This window comes from Leguminivora glycinivorella, chromosome 26 (genome assembly GCF_023078275.1).
Source record: "Leguminivora glycinivorella isolate SPB_JAAS2020 chromosome 26, LegGlyc_1.1, whole genome shotgun sequence".
Classification (NCBI taxonomy): Eukaryota; Metazoa; Arthropoda; class Insecta; order Lepidoptera; family Tortricidae; genus Leguminivora; species Leguminivora glycinivorella.
In genome coordinates this window covers 6,603,912-6,625,751 of record NC_062996.1, presented here as the reverse complement: position 1 = coordinate 6,625,751, position 21,840 = coordinate 6,603,912, and the positions used below count along the sequence as shown (strand labels likewise).

The following is a 21,840-nucleotide window of genomic DNA, read 5'->3' as shown; positions in this document are numbered from 1 at the left end:
ACAAGGGGGCAAAGTTGTATTTTAACGCCGAGTATGGAATTGAAAAACGAGCAAGTGAAAGGATTCTATAGTTGAAACACGAGCGAAGCGAGTGGTTCGAGAATAGAATCCTGAACTTGCGAGTTTTTTAACACACGAGAAGTAAAATACATTTGCACCCGAGTGTAACACAAAACTTTTCCCCTCACTATAGCGAGGAAACTACAACGCAAAAAAATGCGTTTATCACTGCTTCCAGTAGTTTTAAAGGACAAAACGCGTGTTTCCGAGCTAGTAAGGGGAAAAATAAAAAATATTTACCGTAATTTGAGGTAAGTAGCTTAGGGTTCGTGGGGAGTTAAGTTATGAATGAAGAGAGAATGGACGAATGGGGGGTGAGATGAGATTTTAAGGTTACTGCTACAGAAACAATGTGTTCCAATTATTTCAATTTAAAATTGAGCTATATTTAGTAATATTCATAATAAAAAAATCGACCAAACAATCCAAAATCACCCTTGTATGAAATCCCATCTCACCCCAATTACAAGGGACTACGGGGTGAGGTAGGATTCCCTGTTTATCGTAAAAAAATATAAAATGAAACTTTCCAAAATAAAACTAAAATATAAAAGTCCGGAACACTTATTGTAGTATATACATATAACCCATTTTAAGGTAATCTTATTTAAAAACCCCATAAGTTAAACCCTGTCTTCATTAGCCTAATTAAATTAGATATGAATAATACGAGCGATTACCGAGTGAGTTTCAGATAACGGCACGATGGTAGAGGAGGCGCGCGCATCGTATTTACATAACAGTGTTGCCAATGTACTTTTTTACGATTTTACGTAATTTCTGAACATCAGGCGTACTAAAAATGTACTCCTTCTAAAACCGTATTAAAAGCGTACTGGGAAAACTAGGTTTAGATATTTCAATAAGATAATGCGACGAAATTTTGCGGTGAAAACAAAATGCAAAAATGGTGACAGACCAAAAAAGAGGATTGTTTTGAGTGAAATTGTGTAACTTTTTTGAAAGTATTGTTGCATTTTACTATTTCGCGTAGTTAACTACTGATTTAGTTTTCATAGATTACCTGTTATAATTAAATTTGTGTTTCTAAGGACCGGTTGCATCAAACCCTCTGGCACCGTTAATAGGTATAAAGTGTTCGTAAAATTTTATTGTATGGGAAGTTCTATAGACTTCTGCTGCGTGACGATGATGTGTCTCAAATGTGGTTGATGCAACGCCCTTTTTAATGATACTTAAGCTAAGTATGCTGTTTTCCTATATCCCTAAAAATGTACCTACTGTAAGATATTTTCCCCCTCACTAGCTCGGAAACACGTGTTTTGTCCTTTAATGCCAGCGGATAAAAACGCATTTTATCCACTAGTGGGTAAAGTAATTTGACCTTGAATAAAGTCAAATTAACTGCTTTAAAATTGATAAAAGTAGGTGAATCTAGTAATAAAGATGATATACCACCTGTGAAACTACTGGAGGCAGTGATAAACTCATTTTTTGCGTTGAAGTTTCCTCGCTATAGTGAGAGGAAAAGTTTTGTGTTACACTCGGGTGCAAATGTTTTTACTCCTCGCGTGTTAAAAAACTCGCAAGTTCAGGATTCTATTCTCGAACTATAATTGTTACTATTATTGGTAAAATCATACCTTTTTCACGCAGCACAGACTTTTAGCTTTTAATACTGGTATCACTTTACGGTAAATCGTCAGTGTTTGTCCTTATTCTGACAGACACGGTGTTTGTGTTCCGTGTTCTACCGTAACTAGATAGCTAGCATATTTGTAATACCTAATAGTAAGGCGGAAGTTTTTTTTAACAGAATGTCTACAAATAGTTAGAACGAAATGTAGTTCAAGTGTTATGATCCAAAGAAATATATCGTACGTATTTATTTATATTTTAAACGATTTCATTGTGTTTGCAAACAGTCTTTGAAGTTAAACATAGTGTGTTGTAGACACTATTTACGAGTAAAATGAGTGTAATAAAACAAAACTTTTATTTTAGGTGTAATTTGTGTGACATTAATTAAGATAATATAACTACTTAATGTATAAACTCATCATCCATCAAATTACTAAAATAATTAGCCGAACTCATTAAGTAATTAAAAAAGAATGGTACATAGATATAAAGAAAATGTTGATCAATATCCCATTTTGATGTTAGTAACCGACCTCTAAACATATAGTTTTACTTTGTAAGTACTAATTTTTTGTGTAATTAGTAACAATAGTACATTACATCAGAGGCCGGGAAAATGAGGATTTCCGGCCAAGTGGGTATATACGGCCGAGCGAGCGTGCGAGCGAGGCCGGATAGGGATACGAGGCCGGGAATCCGTTTTCACGCTTTTCGAGGCATGTATAGTGCTTTTCTCAAACATACAATGAAATAAAAAAAAATGCTCTAAAGGACAATATTTTATTTATTAAGTGACAAAATACAAATACACTCAAACGTCAAGTGTGACAAGTATCCAGGTCACACAAAAATTTAAAAAAAAGTGACATGACAGTTCTGACAGCTTACTTAAAAAAGTTACTTTGCAGGCCTAGGCCTAAAAAATAATATGAAATCCCTTTACAGTCCTCTCGAGTTGTTGCGCCCAAAAAGCGATACTTCCCAGCCAATTTTAAGGAACGTAAAGACAATATTTCATTGCATGTTTGAGAAAAACATTTTTCATTCCTCATGCTCTGAAAGTTGGTGATTGTTGTTCAGAAAGTGTGCAGAAAGTGATACGTTTGTGAACTAGAGTAGGTATACAAGGGCGTTGCGTATTCGAACAAAATTGAAAACACCGGAGGTGGGCCGTAGTCAAGAGTGCAATTGTTCACGCTCCTTGGCGAACGATTCGTAACTCTGTCGTACCAATACGGAAAAGCGATAGAGATAACTAAAATACTCTACGGATCGTAAAGGCTGACGTCTATACTAGGCTCACCGTATCGAATTTTAAAAATTGGCCTTCTACATAATCTATCTTATCTTATCTTAAATCTGCGGGGGCCCTTACGCACTTCGACCCATCGGGATCTTTTGTGCAATTACCCCCTTCGATCCTAAGATCCTTCAGCTATTCAGGAGGTTCTCGACCATCTCCACGTATCGGATGATGAGGCTCATGGGTAGCTCTGAATTCCTTCGGAAGTTCTACATAATCTATACATGTCCGTCTTTCACGGCAAAACGGAGCGACGAATTGTGATTTTATCTCCAGATACTTGAAGGGACGGAGAGTGACATAGGCTACTTTTTATCCCTTTCTAACGCGAGCGAAGCCGCCGGCAAAAGCTAGTTTACTATGAATGGTGAATTCGTAGCGTCGCCAATGGACACAGTTGCATAGTGCATAGTAAATGTAATTTCTCATCATCAATAAAATTTCATGGTCAAATGTAAAAGGGATTTGAATTTCGATTCGGTGAGCATAGTGGACGTCAGCCTTAAATGTTTGTGTTGTAAGGTACAGCGGGGCAAATCTTGACTGGGGGGCAATTGTAACTGATCCATTTTTCCCATTATTACACTATGATGTTGAGTTCTACAGTTGCGCACTGGTAGCCTAGCGGTAAGTGCGTGCGACTTTCGTTCCGAAAGTCGCAGGTTCGAACCCCGGCTCGCACAATGAGTTTTCCGGAACTTATGTGCGAAATGTCATTTGATATTTGCCAGTCGCTTTTCGGTGAAGGAAAACATCGTGAGGAAACCGGACTAATTCCAATAAGGTCTAGTTACCTTTCGGGTTGGAAGGTCAGATGGCAGTCGCTTTCGTAAAACTAGTGCCTACGCCAAATCTTGGGATTAGTTGACAAAGCGGACCCCAGGATCCGATGAGCCGTGGCAAATGCTGTGATAACGCAAGGCAACGGCACGACAACTAGAGATGCAGCTAAAAACAACAGCACAGGACCTACACGAGTCGAGGGCCTTGTCGAAGCAGTTGTTGGAGGAAAGGGAGGAAAGCGAAGTGGAGCTCCAGAAAATAATCAACAAAAACTCAGAATTGAGAAGGGAGCTGGCGGACAATGATGTGCAGCTGACTGATGCCCGCGGAGAAGTGGACCGTTTGCAAGGCACAATAGACACCTTCAACCAGTGCGCTTCGACACATGAAGTGGCCTTGGCCCGCATCACACAGTTAGAAGAAGAACTGGGTGTGGCAAATGAGGAACTTAATTTGTTTAGGAAAGAGCGGGAGCACTATGATGCTTCGCAGTTACAGAATGTGTACCAAGAGTTGGTAAGCGGTGAAACACAATTAAGTAGGGACTCCAAACACATAGTATTCTTTAATAGTAGTAATAAGTTAAAAAAGTACATTAAGATTAATAGGTATATTAGGAGAACCCAAAAGCTGATCAAAGGCCAGGCATGTATTAAAAAATATAGTAAATTAAAACATACATTAACAGTTATGAAAAATAGGGTTCAAGACTGTCATTCAGAGCTGGAAGTCAAGGAATCAAATTTTCTGAAATTAAATGCCGACATTAACGGGTAATTCTCAAAATAGTGGCATCGTACCCTGCCATCACGTTTTTGAATAGAAAGTATGCGAAATATATAATTTTCACATATAATTAAAATTTTCATAAGTAGGCATTAACGTGACACATCGAGGCCAACACATATTTTTTCTATAAATATAATACTTTTGTAAAAAAAAAATAAAGAAGACCGTTTTCTACTGTACCCTGCCTTGTCACAACGCGACACTGCTCAAGTTTTCGCTCTATAGATTATTAAATTGCAGTTTTATGATAATAAAATATTGTTTTTTGTAGAGAATAGACTACTATATTCTTAAATATACGTTGCACGGGATGTTTCGATTACTTTTTAACACTAATTTTCACCTTCAAAGTTTGTCCAGCGATATTTTCTCCATATCCTGTGCGTCCGCGGTATTGCACCTCACTCACACACAGAAAGTCTTATTGAGGCCCTAATATACGTAAAACACGTAGCCAGTATGGTTCTAGCCGCCGGTGTAAAGGTTTGTGTGTGAGGTGCTGCGGTCTTGTGGTTAGAAGTTTTCAAAGTGTGACGTTCGGAGTTTGTAACAGGTATGTCCACTTTATTCTGGCATGATTATTTTAAAATATTAATACGGCAGTTTTTTTACCAATAACATTTTAATGTTGTATTGAAGTATAACTATGTATATTAAAATTATGACAGTTGTATTATCAACAGTTTCGGAGATAATATCTAGTTAATCGGATTTTCACTACACCCTGTGTGACTTTATCCTGCCATCACTCTGCAGGGTAAAGTGACTGTTGACAGGATAAAGAAATACAAGTAAAAAAAAGCTATTTTGACATGGTTTTTACTAACTTGCAATGTATGTATGTTTGTATGTATGTTGAGGTCAAATCTTGCAACCCAATTTGAAGCAGAAATATTCAACCGACTGAGCTGAAATTTTGTATACACGCTGCGGGTGACGTTCGCATATAAGCGCCGATATGGGGCATTGGGTCCTTCGATATTGGGCAATAGTCTGCTCAGCGCCGAAGCAGTCCCGACGAGGCTAGGAACCAATTTGATAAAATGTTCCTCGGAGTACCAATTTTGGTTTGAATTTAAGCCCAAGTACTTAATTTGGGGCGTAAGAGGGACCGCCTCACCGCCAATAGGCAAGGCAACATCCCTATCGCTCTTGCATATAGGCATTACAGAACCATATTGCATTTCGATCGGCGTATAGCGTCAACGATTATCATTTTGGCTAGGTCGGCAGCAATCACATTCTTCGGGCAGAAGCCAACCTTTCCTTCGAAAACCACGTCATCGGTCGTGGCAAGTAACACCGCAAGCCCAAACAAATTAATGCGCCTAACTGTGAGCTCAGTTGCCACTGTGGCTCTCCTTATTATCCTGGTACTTTCTTCCCCTCACGGCTACTATTGTGTCATCGGCATAACAAATGGTGATCATGCGGAGAAGTTGGACTACTCTGATAGCCAAGTCAAAGCCAATGCTCCAGAGCAGGCGCCCAGTACCGACCCCTGTGGAAAACTGTGGGTAGGTTATGATTATTATGAATATGCATGTGGGTAAGAAGAAGAATAAAGAAGTCAGTCTTGATTTGAGCACGTAGTCTCATTGACCTGTCCCTATACGTTTATATGGCGCAGCCGGTAGGAACACCACACTCCATTCGTCTTTCTAGGCATCTTCCTCCTGATTCATTGAGCAGTACTCTATCTGCAAGGTAATGCCCTATGGTGAATGATGATCTTCAAATAGAAAGGCGCATCGTGGAAGCAATGCGCCTATTTTATTACCACATAAGGAAGAAAGCCGAAGTAATTGGCAATGTCAAGAGATACTGCGATAGCTCCCTGCCTTTTCTCTGCTACCAGACCGCTGTATTTATGCAGTGCATCAATTGCCTCTATAGCTCCTCCCAGAACCCGATCTCTGATGTTTGGGCACGTGTCTTTCAAAATGCGTGCACAGCAGTAGATGAGACTTACGATGATGCGCTCAACATCGTGCCAGTTTCATCTAGGAGGGCAATGGGACGGTATCCTAAGGGACAGTCAACTGGACTACCCTTTTTTCGAAAGGCACAGTCTGCCCACCTTCCAACGAGAATTTATACCCTCTCGGAGGCTGTCGTCAATGTGGCCACGTAATCTACTTCCAAGATGTTTAAAGAGCCAAGGCACACCGTCCGGCCCTAGAGTGGCCCTCATTTTAAATACTGACCTCATTATCTCGACATATGTTACCAAGGAGACATCAAGGAGACGAACCAACTCTTCCACTGGGGCAGCCATTGCAGGCATTACATGCACAAGTACAACTCACATTGTGAATCATGATATGTGCTTTGTTGTTTTACAAGACTGTGATTGTAGGATTTGTAGGTACTTATTTATTTATTCTTTATTGCACATAAAAAAGTACAAAATGGTGTACATAATGCCTTAAGGCATTCTCTACCAGTCAAACACTGCAGGCATCGTGACTGAAAATAATAATCAGATATCACTTACTGTACTTCAACTGTTTTGAATAAAAAATAATGGATATTGTTTAAAAAAATACTTTTTTTTGCTTTTGTTTCTACTTAAAGAAAAAAAATTGAATCCTAACGAAATCATAATAGTCGATATACGTTGAATTATTAGTAGTAAACTTGTTTTTTTATTCAAACTCTCTTTATCCTGCCACGTTTTCCCTGCTACCCTGTCTATTCACTTTCTCCTGTATGTCTAAAATTTCAACTCGCTATAAGTTCTACGTTTTTACGACTATTTCGTTCCCTCCTGCAAATTCCGTATCATTGATGCACTCAAAAACATATTTAAATCCAAAAAGGTACAAAAAACCATTTTCATTTTTTTTCATTCACTTTACCCTGACGGTGCCACTTTTTTGAGAACGAACCTAACAGGCTGAAAGATGAGCTTTTGGCAGTATCCACCATGTATGAGACTACTAAAAAACAAGTTGAGGAGCACATACAGGCTTTTAATAAATTGCTGCTAGAAAATAGAGATTTGGAGGAGCGGTGTAAGGCATTATTAAATGGAAAACATTGTAATTGTGGCCAAATGCCACCAGCAAAGATTATTCAAGCCGATGTGGCCCACGACACAACTAGGCATGCGGCAGTAGTTAAACAGCCCCCTAGAGCAGTCAGTAAGACGGTTGTTTTTTCAGATCAGATTGGGTTAGGAATGGGCCCATTATTGAGCTACCAGTTAGAGCAACAAGTGACAAATTACTGTTATCAAAACATTACTTTGTCTCATTTATGTGACCTTATTTCAAAGGGATGTTATGATAGCAGTACTACATTAGTAATTTTATTAGGAAATAGTCTTAATGTAGATAAGCTTAGCATAGATAAATTGATGTCCACACTAAATGTTATTGAAAAATCTGGTGTGGGGAAAATTATATTATGTGCACTACCTTATGCAGAAAATGTATCATATGACTATAATTGTAAGATAGCTTACTATAATTCTTTAATGTACCATGCCATAGCTGTTAATAAAAAGTACCATTTCTTTGACTTAAATAAATTCATTGAACGCTTCATGCTAGCTCCACGGAAGGTATTTTTGCCAAAGAAATTATTTGTATATTTAGTGGAGTTATTGGCCTTCAATATTGAGCCAAATAGATGTAATAGTGTTATATATAAGTCTCAGTCAGCTGACAAAGCCAAGGACCCCATGCCTCATTTAAACTAGATTGTAAGACAGCGGAAAAACACCTGAGTATGAACGTTGTTCACCAGAATATTCAGGGTTTTTCCAGCAAAGAATTAGAAGTAGGATTATTTTTAGATAGTAATAATGTTGAAGTTATGTGTATTACTGAACATTGGTTGAAACAAGAACAGTTGATATTTGATTATGTTAATTTTAAATTAGCTAGTTTTTTTGCCAGAAAATCTGCTGCTCATGGTGGCTCCCTTATTATTGTTAAAAATTGTATGAAGTGTAAAGAGCGCAAAGATGTTGTAAAATATTCCATAGAAAGAACTATAGAAATTTCATGTGTTGAATTAGACAGATATATTATTGTATGTGTTTATAGACCACCATCAGCTGACTTCAGCATATTTGAATCTACAATGGAAAATGTTCTGAATTTAGTATGCAAGGGCCAAAAACATGTTATTGTATGTGGAGATTTTAATGTTAACTTGCTCGAGTCATCTAGTAATACTGTTAAAATGTTCTGTTTGTTTAAATCATTTAATTTATTTAATTTATTTCTTGAACCTACTCGGGTAGGTGTGACTAGTGCAACATGCCTAGATAATATTTTTTGTAACTGTGAATGTACAGATAAGAAATTATTTAACTGTTTTCATTCCGATCACAGCGGCCAAAGGGCAGCTTTCTTAAACGTTATTCATGATACTCCACAAACAATAACATATAGACCCATTACTGGATCTCGCTTGGAATCATTCAAAAATGAAATTCAACATAGTTTGTCTATAATACCATTTTCGCATTATGACTGTAATCATTTGTATCAAGATGTTTTCAATGTAATTCTTAATCAATTTAATAACAATTTTAAAGTGAAATCTATTAGTGGGTCAAAAGTTAAAACAAAGTTTAGTGAATGGGCTACTGTAGGTATTCACAAAAGTAGAAAAAGACTTTATGAACTTTATGGTGAGAGAGAGCTGAACAAGAATTCAGAATTCCTGGACTATGTAAGAAACTACTCAAGAATCTTCAAGAAAGTGTGTTTAACTGCTAAGAAAAACTTTATTAGTTCTAAATTGAAAGTGTCGGACAACAAAGTGAAAACAACTTGGAGTATTATAAATAAAGAAGCTGGTAAATGTAAATCACGCGATTGTCAAGTCAACATTGTATCAGATAATCAACAAATAGTGTCGAACAGCGATGTTGCCTCGGCATTCGAAGATTATTTCTCAAATATAGCCGTTAACACCACAAAATGTTTACATTCTTCTGCGGCTCAAGCCCATTCATTACTTTGTGCTAATGTTAAGAAATGTAATAATTCATTTGAATTTAGTCAAGTAGACTCTGTAAATATTGTTAAAACATTCAAGTCACTCAATTTAAAGAAAACGGAAGACTTATGGGGAACATCAGTTAAAGTAATTAGTCATGTCATAGATATAATAGCACCTTACTTGGCCGTAATATATAATATTTCAATTTCACAAGGCACCTTTCCAGATCTTATGAAATGTCGCAAAGTCATACCGCTTTTTAAATCGGGTGATTCGAGTGATATAACCAATTTCCGTCCCATATCAATACTTCCTGTACTAAGTAAAGTCTTTGAGAAGCTAATGTTAAATGATCTACTGGGACACTTCAACAGACATAGATTACTTACAAGCAAACAGTTCGGTTTCACAAGGGGCCGTTCCACGACCGATGCTGCTTCGGTACTCATTAAACATATATATAATTTTTGGGAAAATTCTTGTGATGCAATTGGCATATTTTGTGATCTTTCAAAAGCCTTTGATTGTGTGGATCATGGAACGCTCATTTTGAAATTAGAACACTATGGTTTGTCTATAAATGCCCTAAACTTTATGTCTTCTTACCTTAGCAATAGAACACAAACAGTAGTTGTTAACAAAACTCACTCTAGCGGGACTGTAGTCCAATTAGGAGTGCCACAAGGCTCAATTTTAGGTCCATTCCTGTTTTTGGTTTATATAAATGATTTGCCATATATAGTAAAAAACTTTTGTGAAATAGTACTTTTTGCTGATGATACATCACTGCTTTTTAATCTTGACCGAAAATCTACGGATTACAATGTAATTAATAGCACGTTAGCTGATGTACTGCAGTGGTTTACTGTCAACAATTTACTTCTTAATTCTAAGAAAACCAAATGTATTCGATTTTCTCTGCCGAATGTTAAACCAATCGATACAAAAATACTTTTGAATGATGAATGCTTAGAGATGGTAGATACAACACTGTTCCTTGGTTTAACATTGGACAAAAATCTACAATGGAGTCCTCATATAAAGAAACTAGCAAGCAAATTAAGTTCAGCCGCATACGCCGTTAGGAGAATCAGGCAACTGACTAATGTTGAGACAGCTCGCCTAGTGTATCATAGTTATTTTCACAGTGTAATGTCATACGGTATTCTGGTTTGGGGCAAAGCAGCTGACATACAGACTATCTTTGTATTACAAAAGAGAGCCATTCGTTCTATTTACAACTTAGGAACACGTGAATCAGTAAGAGAACTCTTCAAAGAAATTAATATCTTAACTGTAGCTTCCCAATACATTTATGATAGTATAATTTATGTTGTTAAGAATTTAGACTGTTTCACTAAGAATTCTGATATCCATAATTATAACACTAGAAACAAAAATAAGCTTGCCATAAAGAAGTTTCGTGTCCGTAAAGTACAGAAGTCATTTGTTGGGCAATGCATTCATTTTTATAATAAGTTACCTGACACTGCTTTGAGATTACCCCTCCCAGCTCTTAAGAACTACTTAAAAAAAACATTGATGTTAAAGGCTTATTACAGAGTCGAGGACTATTTGACAGACAAACATGCATGGCCCGAACCAGAAACTACAAAAAACGAATAGCAATTAAAATAATTGTATTATGTATAGAGGACACAGTTCAGATAAGAAAGCACATCAAATATTTTATATTTTATGTTGTGTAGGTAAATTACATATTTAATGATATTGAGATTCATATTATCTTTTTCTTCTGTGACAATTTGATATGTTTTCTCTGAAGAAGAACGACGTATTATTAAGCAATAATATAATTTATTGAAATTAATTTCCATAGAGTACCTAGTCTGTTCATATTCTTTGATGAATACTTTTGCATGTTAAATTGTATCTTGTTATTTAATGCATGTTAATTATAAGATGTAATGTTTTGAAAAGAAGTTGCCCGCCGAGTTTCTTGCCGGTCCCATAGTGGATACCCCCCACCCAACTGAGGGGGGACTGAAATCTTCTCGAGGCTGAGGCGTAGGGTTAGAGCCGGCGTAGCTTTATTTGACGTTCATATGCGCATTGTAATATGCCTACTTGAAAAATAAATATTTCATTTTCATTTCATTTTCATTTTCAAGGATGATGATGATGATGATGTTGAGTTCTACATATATTATCCACTGAACACGCCTACCATATATAACCGGTGGACACTCTATGTAATAATGCAAACATGGAAAAAAAAAAAAAAAAAAAATTTGTTTATTTCCAAGAAAATACAGTCATGTATACAATTAAACTGACCTCCACACTAGGCAGATGCCTGTCCCGTGGAGGAGATGGTTCAGTCTTAGGTATCAATTAAAATAATATCATAACTTCTTACATATAAAAGTTATGTTAACAAGCAGTTAAAGTTTTAAGACAAAATAAAACAAAACAATACGACAATGGTTACATCATTACTGTGTGTTTCTAATCGGTAAGTATTGAAAATAGTGTGAAACAATGAAATAAAAATTTAAAACAAAGATATAAAAAGTAGTAAAAAAGAGTAGTAGTAGTTACATTTGTCCCCTAGTCGAGATTTGCCCCGCTGTACCTTACACGTGTGAAAGTTGTACTTTACCTTCTTTTGTCCACAGGTGTGACAACTGTGATATATATTATAATATTTATACATAAGTGAAAACCGTTCTTGTACTGTATAGTGCACTTGTGTTTGGACAGAATGAAGTCTATCATCTGTTTGCTTGTGTTATTGATTGTATTGAAAGTCGATCGGATTGGCGGAGGTAAGTTTTATTATTTATAATTTTGATTGTTTATTAACATGTTTTTTTTTAATCCTGTGGGATATGGGTTAAACTGTGGCGTAGGCGAGAAGCTAGCAAACTGTCACTGCAATGTCACAATTTGGATTTCTTTCAACCCCTTTTTGCCAAGAGTGGCACTGAAACTTAGTATTCATGTGCTCTGCCTACCCCTTTATGGGATGCAGGCGTGATTGTGTTTTTTTAATAAACTGTGGCACACGAATATGGTCCGATGGTAAGCCGTCTCCGTAGCTTGTGGATGCCTGAAGCTCTAGAGGGTGTTACATGCGCGTTACCGACCCTTTAAATAGTTTAAATACTTGACTACTTATAATGGTCCTCTCCCCCGTTCTTTTAAAAAAAATTGCTTTTTCGGTTTTTAAAAGGTCTTTTTCACCTAAAAATCCATACTAATATTATAAATGGGAAAGTGTGTGTGTCTGTTTGTGTGTCCGTCTTTCACGGCAAAACGGAGCGACGAATTGTCGTGATTTTTTAAGTGGAGATAGTTGAAGGGATGGAGAGTGACATAGGCTACTTTTTGTCTCCTTCTAACGCGAGCGAAGCCGCGGGCAAAAGCTAATTTAATATAAATTGTGATAAAATGATTCTTATTGGACATAAAACAAAGATACATACCCTTTTTGCATGAAATTACACAAATAAGTATGTATTATACGAAATACGAATCCATTTATCTACACAGGAAATATATCAAGGCCAAGTTGACAGATAAAATAATTAGTTAAATATAACGTATTTAATTAAGTGTATTAATTAGTAAATACCTGAATAAGAAGGATACTACATTAGTTAGGTATATAATATTAGGCAAGTTTCCTACTAGTCAAATCAGCTTCTTTTTAAGAACTGTCAAATCGATTTGCTAATATGGAATTACTATGAAATACTGAGGAGTGACGTCACGGTCAATTCATTTACTTTATACCACGTCGGTGGCAAACAGGTATACGGCCCGCCTGATGGAAAGCGGTCACCGTAACCTATGGACGCCTTCAACTCAAGGGGTGTCACATGCGCGTTGTCGACCCATTAAAAAAAAAAACAATCAATTTTCCCTTTAATTTAAAAATACAAACTTGCTTATTTTCCAGACTGCATTCTCTCACTAAAAACCGACTTCGGGTCTCCATCAGCTGTGTACCTATTGGGTAATGAGTTCCTCACTCCCAACACGGCGAGTGGCGCCATCTTCCTGCGCCGCGGCACTGTTCTGACCGTCGCGTGCCCGCAGCGGGCGGTCACCATCGCCGGCCAGGCTACTAGGAAAGAAGCGGTGGTAGGTTTCAAATATAGATTATATGGCTAAGAACACTCCCGACTAATTCAGCTTTCAAACAAAAAAAAAACTAAATCTAAATCTTCGGGAGCTACGATGCCACAGATAGACAGACACACAGACACGTCATTTCCACTAAATGACGAATAAATTAATTGATAATTCTTTATTGATCTATGAAGGTTCTACAGAGGCGGTCAGGCGGTCAAATAGGTATCTAAAGTCTGTAACGTTTGCTACAGAGGCGGTCAGACGGTCAATTAGGTATCTAAAGTCTGTAAAGCTTGCTACAGAGACGGTCAGGTTACTATCTAAAGTCCTCTCCCCGACGCTACTAAAAAATCGTGTAGACTAGGTCAGATTGGCAATTAAATTGTCAATCATATTGTACTGAGTTCCCTCCATCAGCAATCTACTTATTGGGTAACGAGTACCTTAGCTCCAACACAGCCAGTGGCGCCATCTTCCTATGCCGAGGCGCTGTGTTGACCGTCGCGTGCCCGCACTGGATGTTCACCGTCGCCGGCCAGGCTACTAGGAAAGAAGTGGTGGTAGGTTTTACTTTTAAATTGATAAGCGGAACCGAGGTTCCGTAGGGCAGTGGAATAATAGTCACGCTAAACAGACTGAAGATATTTATTAATCTCACACACATTAAGTATATAGTAGTCGTAGCACTTACATGGGAATAAAGACAAGGGGACACGTCTGTCCATCAGTGTGTCTGAACCAAAAGAGAGAGAGCGAAAAAAGCAGACAGCACAGATTAAAAAGTAACGTTAAGCCTTGTTCACACGTGCAAAGACAGATTGAATTATAAGGGTGATATACACGCTCCGATTTCCAACATAAATATAGTTTATACTTATGGCTAAAAACGCTCCCGACTAATTCAGCTATCAAACAAAAATTAAATCCGTTCATCCGTTCGGGAACTACGATGCCACAGACAGACACACACAGACACGTTATTTCTACTAAATTACGAATAAATTAATTGATAATTATTGTGCATCACCAGCAGCACCAGCGGTCGAGGTGGTGTAGCGGTTTATCACGTCAGCCGCGTTAGCTGGAGACCCGGGTTCGATTCCCGGCTTCGTCACCAGTGGGCTTGATCGCTTTTTCTTTAGCGTATGGTATCTATTTCAGTTTATAATTTATATATAGTAGTAGTACTACTTAAAAAAAACCCTTTTTTTAACTACATATTTTTCTTCCCCAGGACGCCAAATGCGTCTCAACATCCACCTTCTCTGTAGGAAAATGGACCGGAGAGCTGAACCAATTGAACTGCAGTTCCGCACCTGTGTTCACGGTCAAGGAAACCAACAAAGCTTGCTACGGAGGCGGTCAGACGGTCAAGTTAGTATCTAAAGTCTATAAAGCTTGCTACAGAGGCGGTCAGACGGTCAGTTTGTATCTAAAGTCAGTAAGGCTTGCTACATAGGCGGTCAGATGGTCAAGTTAGTATCTATTTTATTTATTATTCCTTATATTAACACTTAAAGTATAGCTTCACAGTTTACAAAGTTAATTACAATACTTAATAATTACAATATAAAATGTTAACCCATTGTAATTGAGCTCAGCGTCGTTATGGATTCCAGGTATCGGCTACTGACTATCATAAAATAGGTCTCGCTACTTTGGAATATGTCTAGATTGCTGTCTGCTACTAGAGTTTGTAAGGCTTGCTACAGAGGCGGTCAGACGGTCAAGTTAGTATCTAAAGTCTGTAAGGCTTGCTACAGAGACAGTGAGACGGTCAAGTTAGTCTCTAATGTCTGTAAGGCTTGCTACAGAGGTGGTCAGACGGCCAAGTTAGTATCTAAAGTTTGTAAGGCTTGCCACAGAGGCAATCAGATGGTCAAGTCAGTATCTATATAGCTTATTACTGAGGTGGTCAGACGGTCAAGTTAGTATTTAAAGTCTGTAAGGTTTGCTACAGAGGCGGTCAGAAGGTCAAGTTCGTATCTAAGGCTTGCTACAGAGGCGGTCAGACGGTCAAGTTAGTATCTAAAGTCTGTAAGGCTTGCTACAGAGGCGGTCAAAGGGTCAAGTTAGTATCTAACGTCTATAAATCTCGCTACAGAGGCGATCAGATGGTCAGGTGGTATGTATGGCTGCGGAAAACTGAAAATCCAGCAATCCAAGACAATTCTAGGCATATCATGAAAGGCTAACGTTTCATCTTAACTACCACTAAATATCAGCGCGTGGGCCATGTTGTTTTGTTTATACCTACCTACTTGTGTAGGTGCGTTAGGGTAATTCCGAGAGTCGTCTAATTACGAAAGTCGCATAAAAATAACTATTATTTCGATCATATCAATCAAGATTCCTTTTCGGAAGGAGTATTTCTGTCATTCGGAATTACCCTAATGCGCCATACTTCTTTTTTAATTTATTTTTGAAGGACCTTTATAAAAATTACTTATCGGCCCTATATTTACTTATGTACTCAATCTTCATTTGCTTTCAGGGTGGGCTACACAATCCGCGATAAGCTATACGAGCTATACTCAGCGTGCTTCGATCGAAGCAAGCTAAACACGTTCTTCGTGAAGCATAAGCTGTTGCCGAGCAGCGTCAACATACAGACCGGTCACAAACGGCCGCAGTTCACAGGTAAGTGCGTTTTCACATTATCCGATCCGATATCGGATGTAGGACCGATATCCCATACATTGAAGCCGCCATCTTTGATTTTTGCTTTTGAAATCCTTCCGACATCCGATATTGGATCGGATAATGTTTTCACATAGCACTAACTCTACATCACAGACTAGACATTGAGATTGTAGAATATAAACCCATCCTGTACATTCAAATGATTCAAATATGGACGCCTATACAACACCACTACAAGATGGCACCACTGAAAATGCGCTGTTGTGAGTGATAGACACGAGATGGCGTTAAGTGTCTCTTCCAAAACATTACGGTTATAAGAAAATCTCATGTATTGAGAGAGAGGGAGAGGTTCCACGGGTACATCCGTGGCCTGGTTTAGTGGTAAAGACGTTAGCTACTCTCTTTCTTTCATGCATGATGTTGATGTCTATTACAGTTTATAATTCCTTGACATAGTTATTTTGAACAGATAATACTTACACAGCACCTTAACTACCTATGACATTTACACGCCATAATTCGTGACTGAACGTGACTAAGTGATAATCCACGACGATAAACGATAAAGACGTGACATTGTATCATTACAGGTGGCGACCTCTTCCCAAGTAAAGTGCACATCGAGAAACTATACAAGACGCAGTATGAAAAGAACAGGTTCAATGAGATTCTTGGACCTAATATGGCGGACAAGTATTTTAGCAAACAACAGGTAAAACATTAGACACATTAAGTAGACTATTTTAATGAGATTCGCAATATTATAGCTTTATAAATAATGATTTGTTCAGTTTATATCACCAATTTTAATTAAGGGTGTACCCTTGCCTAGAAATTTCCCTGCAAAATATGATTCTCCTTTTAGAGCAGAATTAATTTTAATATAAAATATGGACTGATATTGCCGAAGGATAAAATAAGTAAATATTTTTAGACTGAATGTTAAATTTTCAGAGTAAGTAATTGGATTTAAAAGGCAAAAATCCGCAAAATTTCATCGGTAAAAAATAATATCGGTCTTTGCTACACTAAAGTTTAATTTTAGGTCAATATCGCATACGTATAATGTTTATTGCTTATATAGACAGACACAGTTATGAATTAACAAGACTGCTTGTATATTCACCCTTATTCCAATGGTAAGACTGAAAATTCTGTACAAAAATAAATGCTACGGACTTCTATTTGTTGAGACCATTGCCCTAAGTGCGTTTTCACATTATCAGATCCGATATCGGATGTAGGACCGATATCCCATACATTTTAGGCGCCATATTGGATTTTTTCCATTGAAATCCTTCCGATATCCGATATCGGATCGGATAATGTGAAAACGGACTTAGGCATAAATAATGGTAGGTAGGTTATAATTTTACTGACTCATTCTAATTGTAATATTATATTTTTTATTCCAGTTCCTAACGCGTGGCCACTTGGCCCCAAGAGCAGACTTCTCTCTCGCAGCATTGCAGCGCGCCACGTTCCACTTCGTCAACGTAGCTCCTCAGTGGATGAAGGGCAACCGAGGTGACTGGGGCGCTCTTGAAGAGGTAATTTACCAATAACACTTGTGCGGATTGAGTAGCGATGAGGCACACCTTGGACAATGAAAATGAAAAAAAAAATGAAAATGAAATATTTATTTTTCAAGTAGGTATATTACAATGCGCATATGAACGCGCGTGAAATAAAGCTACGCCGGCTCTAACCCTACGCCTCAGCCTCGAGAAGATTTCAGACGACGATCAAATATATGAAAGAAGCACGTTCTTACGCACGCAGTCTAAGCTCGTGTATGCAAACGCGTACCATGCTTGTATGAGCGTATAACAGGTCGACTGGTCGAGCTCTTGACAGGCGGTAACTGTAGTAGCTCTTGACAGGCGGTAACTGAGGTAACCAAGAGCGGGTGGGCGACACTTTCAGCGGGAAGCAGAGAGTAGCCATATTGTACTATACTACTCTTTATTATACTGTAACTGAGCTGTAGCTACAGTATGAACATTTTTTTTTTTGACGGAGTGGGAATGCATCTACGCACGATGTGTGGGACTCGCCGTTTCTTTCCCCTCCCCTAGCGAGAGGAGGGAAACTTGGCCCTACCCACTAAACCCACTCCGGCGTTTCATCCTCTTTGCCGTTCGTGAGGGCGCGCTGGGATCGATGTATATTATTCACCATGGTGCCCTCCGGCATTGCCTGGGCTTACGGCCAAGGAACCCGCATGGGGAGGGGGATCAGAAACGCTTGACCCCCCTCGACAGTATGAACACTTGCTGAACACTAATAGATTCAAACAAAGACAAGAGAAAATAGATGCTCCTGAATGCGACACGAATCGGTCTTTTGTTTGTATTCCTAAGCGATTCGTGACTGAACGGTGCACAGTGTGTTGATTTTGTCCATAATGCTTGTTGTAAGCCACGAGTAAACTTTCCATTGAATGAAAACTAGCTACAATAGTTAAGAGCAAATAGGATCAAGTTTCTAGAGAGTTACTGCCAAAGAAAAATGTGTAGTCACAGTGCATAGACTGCCATCTCTCGACACAGGCTTAAAACTTTTGAACCTCAGTTTTGACAATTTGGCCCATATTCTTAGCTTGATATGTTTTAAAATGTCAAATACCTATTAATATTAGCGCCATCTAGCTGAGAGTCCCCTAAAGGTGTATCGCCATCTAGCCCACCGTACCATTTTCTGTATGGTTCCGAGGTACGTTTTTTTCTTAGACTTTATCTGTCTATACGGAGTTACATTTATGTCTTTTACTTTTACTGCCATTTTTAACCGACTTCAAAAAAGGAGGAGGTTCTCAATTCGACTGAATGTTTTTTTTTATATTTTTTTTTTGTTTTTTTTTTGTATGTATGTTACTCGATATCTCCGAGAATCGTGGACCGATTTTCAAAAATTTTTTTTTGATCGAACCGGTATAACCCCGAGATGGTCCCATTGGCACCAAGTCAGGGTCTGATGATGGGATCCTGGAGAAATCGAGGGAACTCTTCAAATGTTATAGGCACATGTAATGTTTTTAGTCTATTTTTCAAAGGTACACCAGTATTTACGTCTGATGGTAATAATTTTATGTGGCTGAGCTGATGATGGAAGGTCAACTCCTCAATGGTTAGGAGTTAAAGGATAATTCTTTCACTACTGTACATGTATTCGGACTGATACATATAATATCACTAGGAACCACTAAAAATCAACAAATAAATAAACTTTTTAACAAAAAATAAAACCGCCTTCAAAAATAAGCGCGTTACAAAACACGGAGAAACTAAAAAGCCAAAAATAATAAACCTTTCAATTCAGATTTCTTATCGTATTGCAATAAGCTAAACATCCAAATTATAAACAAATCAATTATTTTTGGAGTCGGTACCAGCCTGTGTATGGTTGGGTGGGGCAAACAGGCAATAGCAAGTCTGGTACTGACTACAAAAATAATTGATTTGTTTATAATTTGGATGTTTAGCTTATTGCAATACGATAAGAAATCTGAATTGAAAGGTTTATTATTTTTGGCTTTTTAGTTTCTCCGTGTTTTGTAACGCGCTTATTTTTGAAGGCGGTTTTATTTTTTGTTAAAAAGTTTATTTTATCTTGGCAATATGCGAGTTGCCGAGCATTTTCAAAAATGCAGGAAATATCTAGAAACCTCCACGAGAAGTTTTTTTTTATTTGTAAAACGTTCAACTTGGCCAAAGCTTTTAAATTAGCTACTGGGACAAAATTTACCTCCTCCTTTTGAAGTGGGTTTTCCTTTTAGTGTTCCGTACCAAAAAGGTACAAAAGGAACCCTTGGTGCAACTCTGTCCGTCTGTCTGTCACATTATTTAAGTTAATTTATAACCTCATCTATGTCTAGCCTGTGTGGTGACGGGTTAAGAATTTCACCACCCCCTTTCTTCCCGTGGGTATCGTAGAAGGCGACTATGGGATATGGTTTAAATTGTGGCGTAGGCGAGAGGCTGGTAACCTGTCACTGCAATGTCACAGTTTCGTTTTCTTTCAACCGCTTATTTGCCAAGAGTGGCACTGAAGATTTTGTAGTTTCATGTGTTCTGCCTACTTCTTTATGGGATACAGGTGTGATTGTATGTTATGTTATGCTCATCTGTGTTAATTACAGGCCCTTCGCCGACGAGTGAAAACCACCAACTCTTCAGTAACAGTATATACCGGGACCCACGGGGTCCTAGCGCTGCCCGGGACCCAGGGAGAGAAGGAACTGTACCTGTACTCGGATGAGAACAACAATATGGCCGTGCCAGTGCCTTTGTACTTTTATAAGGTATGTAGGTACCTAAACAAAGTCCTTAATTTTACTGCAGGATGAGTGAAAGGGATTAACAGTATTAACACTTCGGCTGTCCACTCGTCATCAGTAGACAGCGCCATCTATGAAATAAAATCATGGAAACGGATTAAATCGCGTATAATGAATTTAAAATTCATCCCGACGTTTCGAACACTTTACAGCGTTCGTGGTCAACGGGTGACTGAGGAAAAATTACAATGTGATTTAATCCGTTTCTATAGTTTTATTTCATGAGTAACTATCGCGGTACCCGAAGACAATATTATGTAGCGCCATCTATGTTAATTTATTAATACTAGTTCGAACCCTAAACGGCTTATCTGAAGGATTTTCATGTTTTCTTTATACTACGTCGGTGGCAATCAAACATATAGTCCGCTTGATGGAAAGCGGTCGCGGTAACCCCATTAGAAATGTTAAGTATGCAGCAAAAAGGAATGTACAAGTTCTAAGAAGGGCTGGGGTTGCCGACGACTCAAAAGACAATAGACGGTCACGTTGTTTTAAATTTACAACCTGCCTTTTTAATTCCAGCTGGTTCACGACCCAGCCCGCCGAGCAGCGACAGCCTTCATCACAATCAACTCTTCCTTCTTCAACTCATCAATGGATAACGCGTTGACATTCTGCGAGGACGCATGCGCGAGCTGGTTGACATGGCGGGACGACGCTACGCATAGCTTCTGCTGCAGCTATGACGCGTTCAGCAGGGTTATAGACCATGTTAAGCTGGAGGTCGATGAACTCTATTAGCACATAATAAAGAGTACTACACAGTATGGCGTCCGCTCCCCGCTGAAAGTGCTCCCCGCTCTCGATTACCTCACAGTTACCGCCTGACAAGAACGCGACCAGTCGCGAGCTTAGACTGTGCATAGGAACGTGCCTACGCCTCTTTCATATATTTGATTGTGTATGTTTGCCTTTTGTCCACTAAGATTGTCGTTTGTGCAATAATTAATGTTTCCTGGATTGTTTCGACGACAATTATTATTTCAAATTTATTTATTTTGCTATAATAATTCATTGAATTGACTTTAGATATGTCTTTAACTGTCTATTGTCCATAAAGAGAAGGTGGAATAATAGTAATTTATGCAACAGGCGTTTAAAGGAGGTCAAAAAAGACGAGTGGCGTGGGTAACAATTTGAGGCGAAGCCGAAAATTGTTATTGAGACGCCACGACTATTTTTTGACTCAATTAAACACCGTTGCATACAATACTTTTTCTACGACCATGCACTTAGTTTTTAATAGTTTTCT

The 21,840-nt window shown here is 38.2% G+C and overlaps 1 protein-coding gene across 1 annotated transcript; it reads left to right on the top strand.

The window, feature by feature from the left end:
• Positions 1 to 1,666: 1,666 nt before the first annotated feature.
• LOC125240127 lies at positions 1,667 to 21,788 on the top strand. Its single transcript, XM_048147974.1, has 9 exons — positions 1,667 to 1,898; positions 12,139 to 12,288; positions 13,425 to 13,609; positions 14,835 to 14,974; positions 16,095 to 16,240; positions 16,837 to 16,958; positions 17,662 to 17,796; positions 20,388 to 20,549; positions 21,111 to 21,788. The coding sequence occupies exons 2-9, from the start codon at positions 12,225 to 12,227 to the stop codon at positions 21,327 to 21,329; spliced, it is 1,173 nt and encodes a 390-aa protein (XP_048003931.1). The 5' UTR covers positions 1,667 to 1,898; positions 12,139 to 12,224; the 3' UTR covers positions 21,330 to 21,788.
• The last annotated feature ends 52 nt before the right edge of the window (positions 21,789 to 21,840 follow it).

Bases quoted from the DNA above. Each gene is read 5' to 3' on its own strand.
- LOC125240127 (XM_048147974.1), top strand. From the start codon at position 12,225: ATGAAGTCTATCATCTGTTTGCTTGTGTTATTGATTGTATTGAAAGTC. The intron at 12,289-13,424 runs GTAAGTTTTATT...CTTATTTTCCAG, and splicing joins AGTCGATCGGATTGGCGGAG to ACTGCATTCTCTCACTAAAA. The intron at 13,610-14,834 runs GTAGGTTTCAAA...TTTCTTCCCCAG, and splicing joins CTACTAGGAAAGAAGCGGTG to GACGCCAAATGCGTCTCAAC.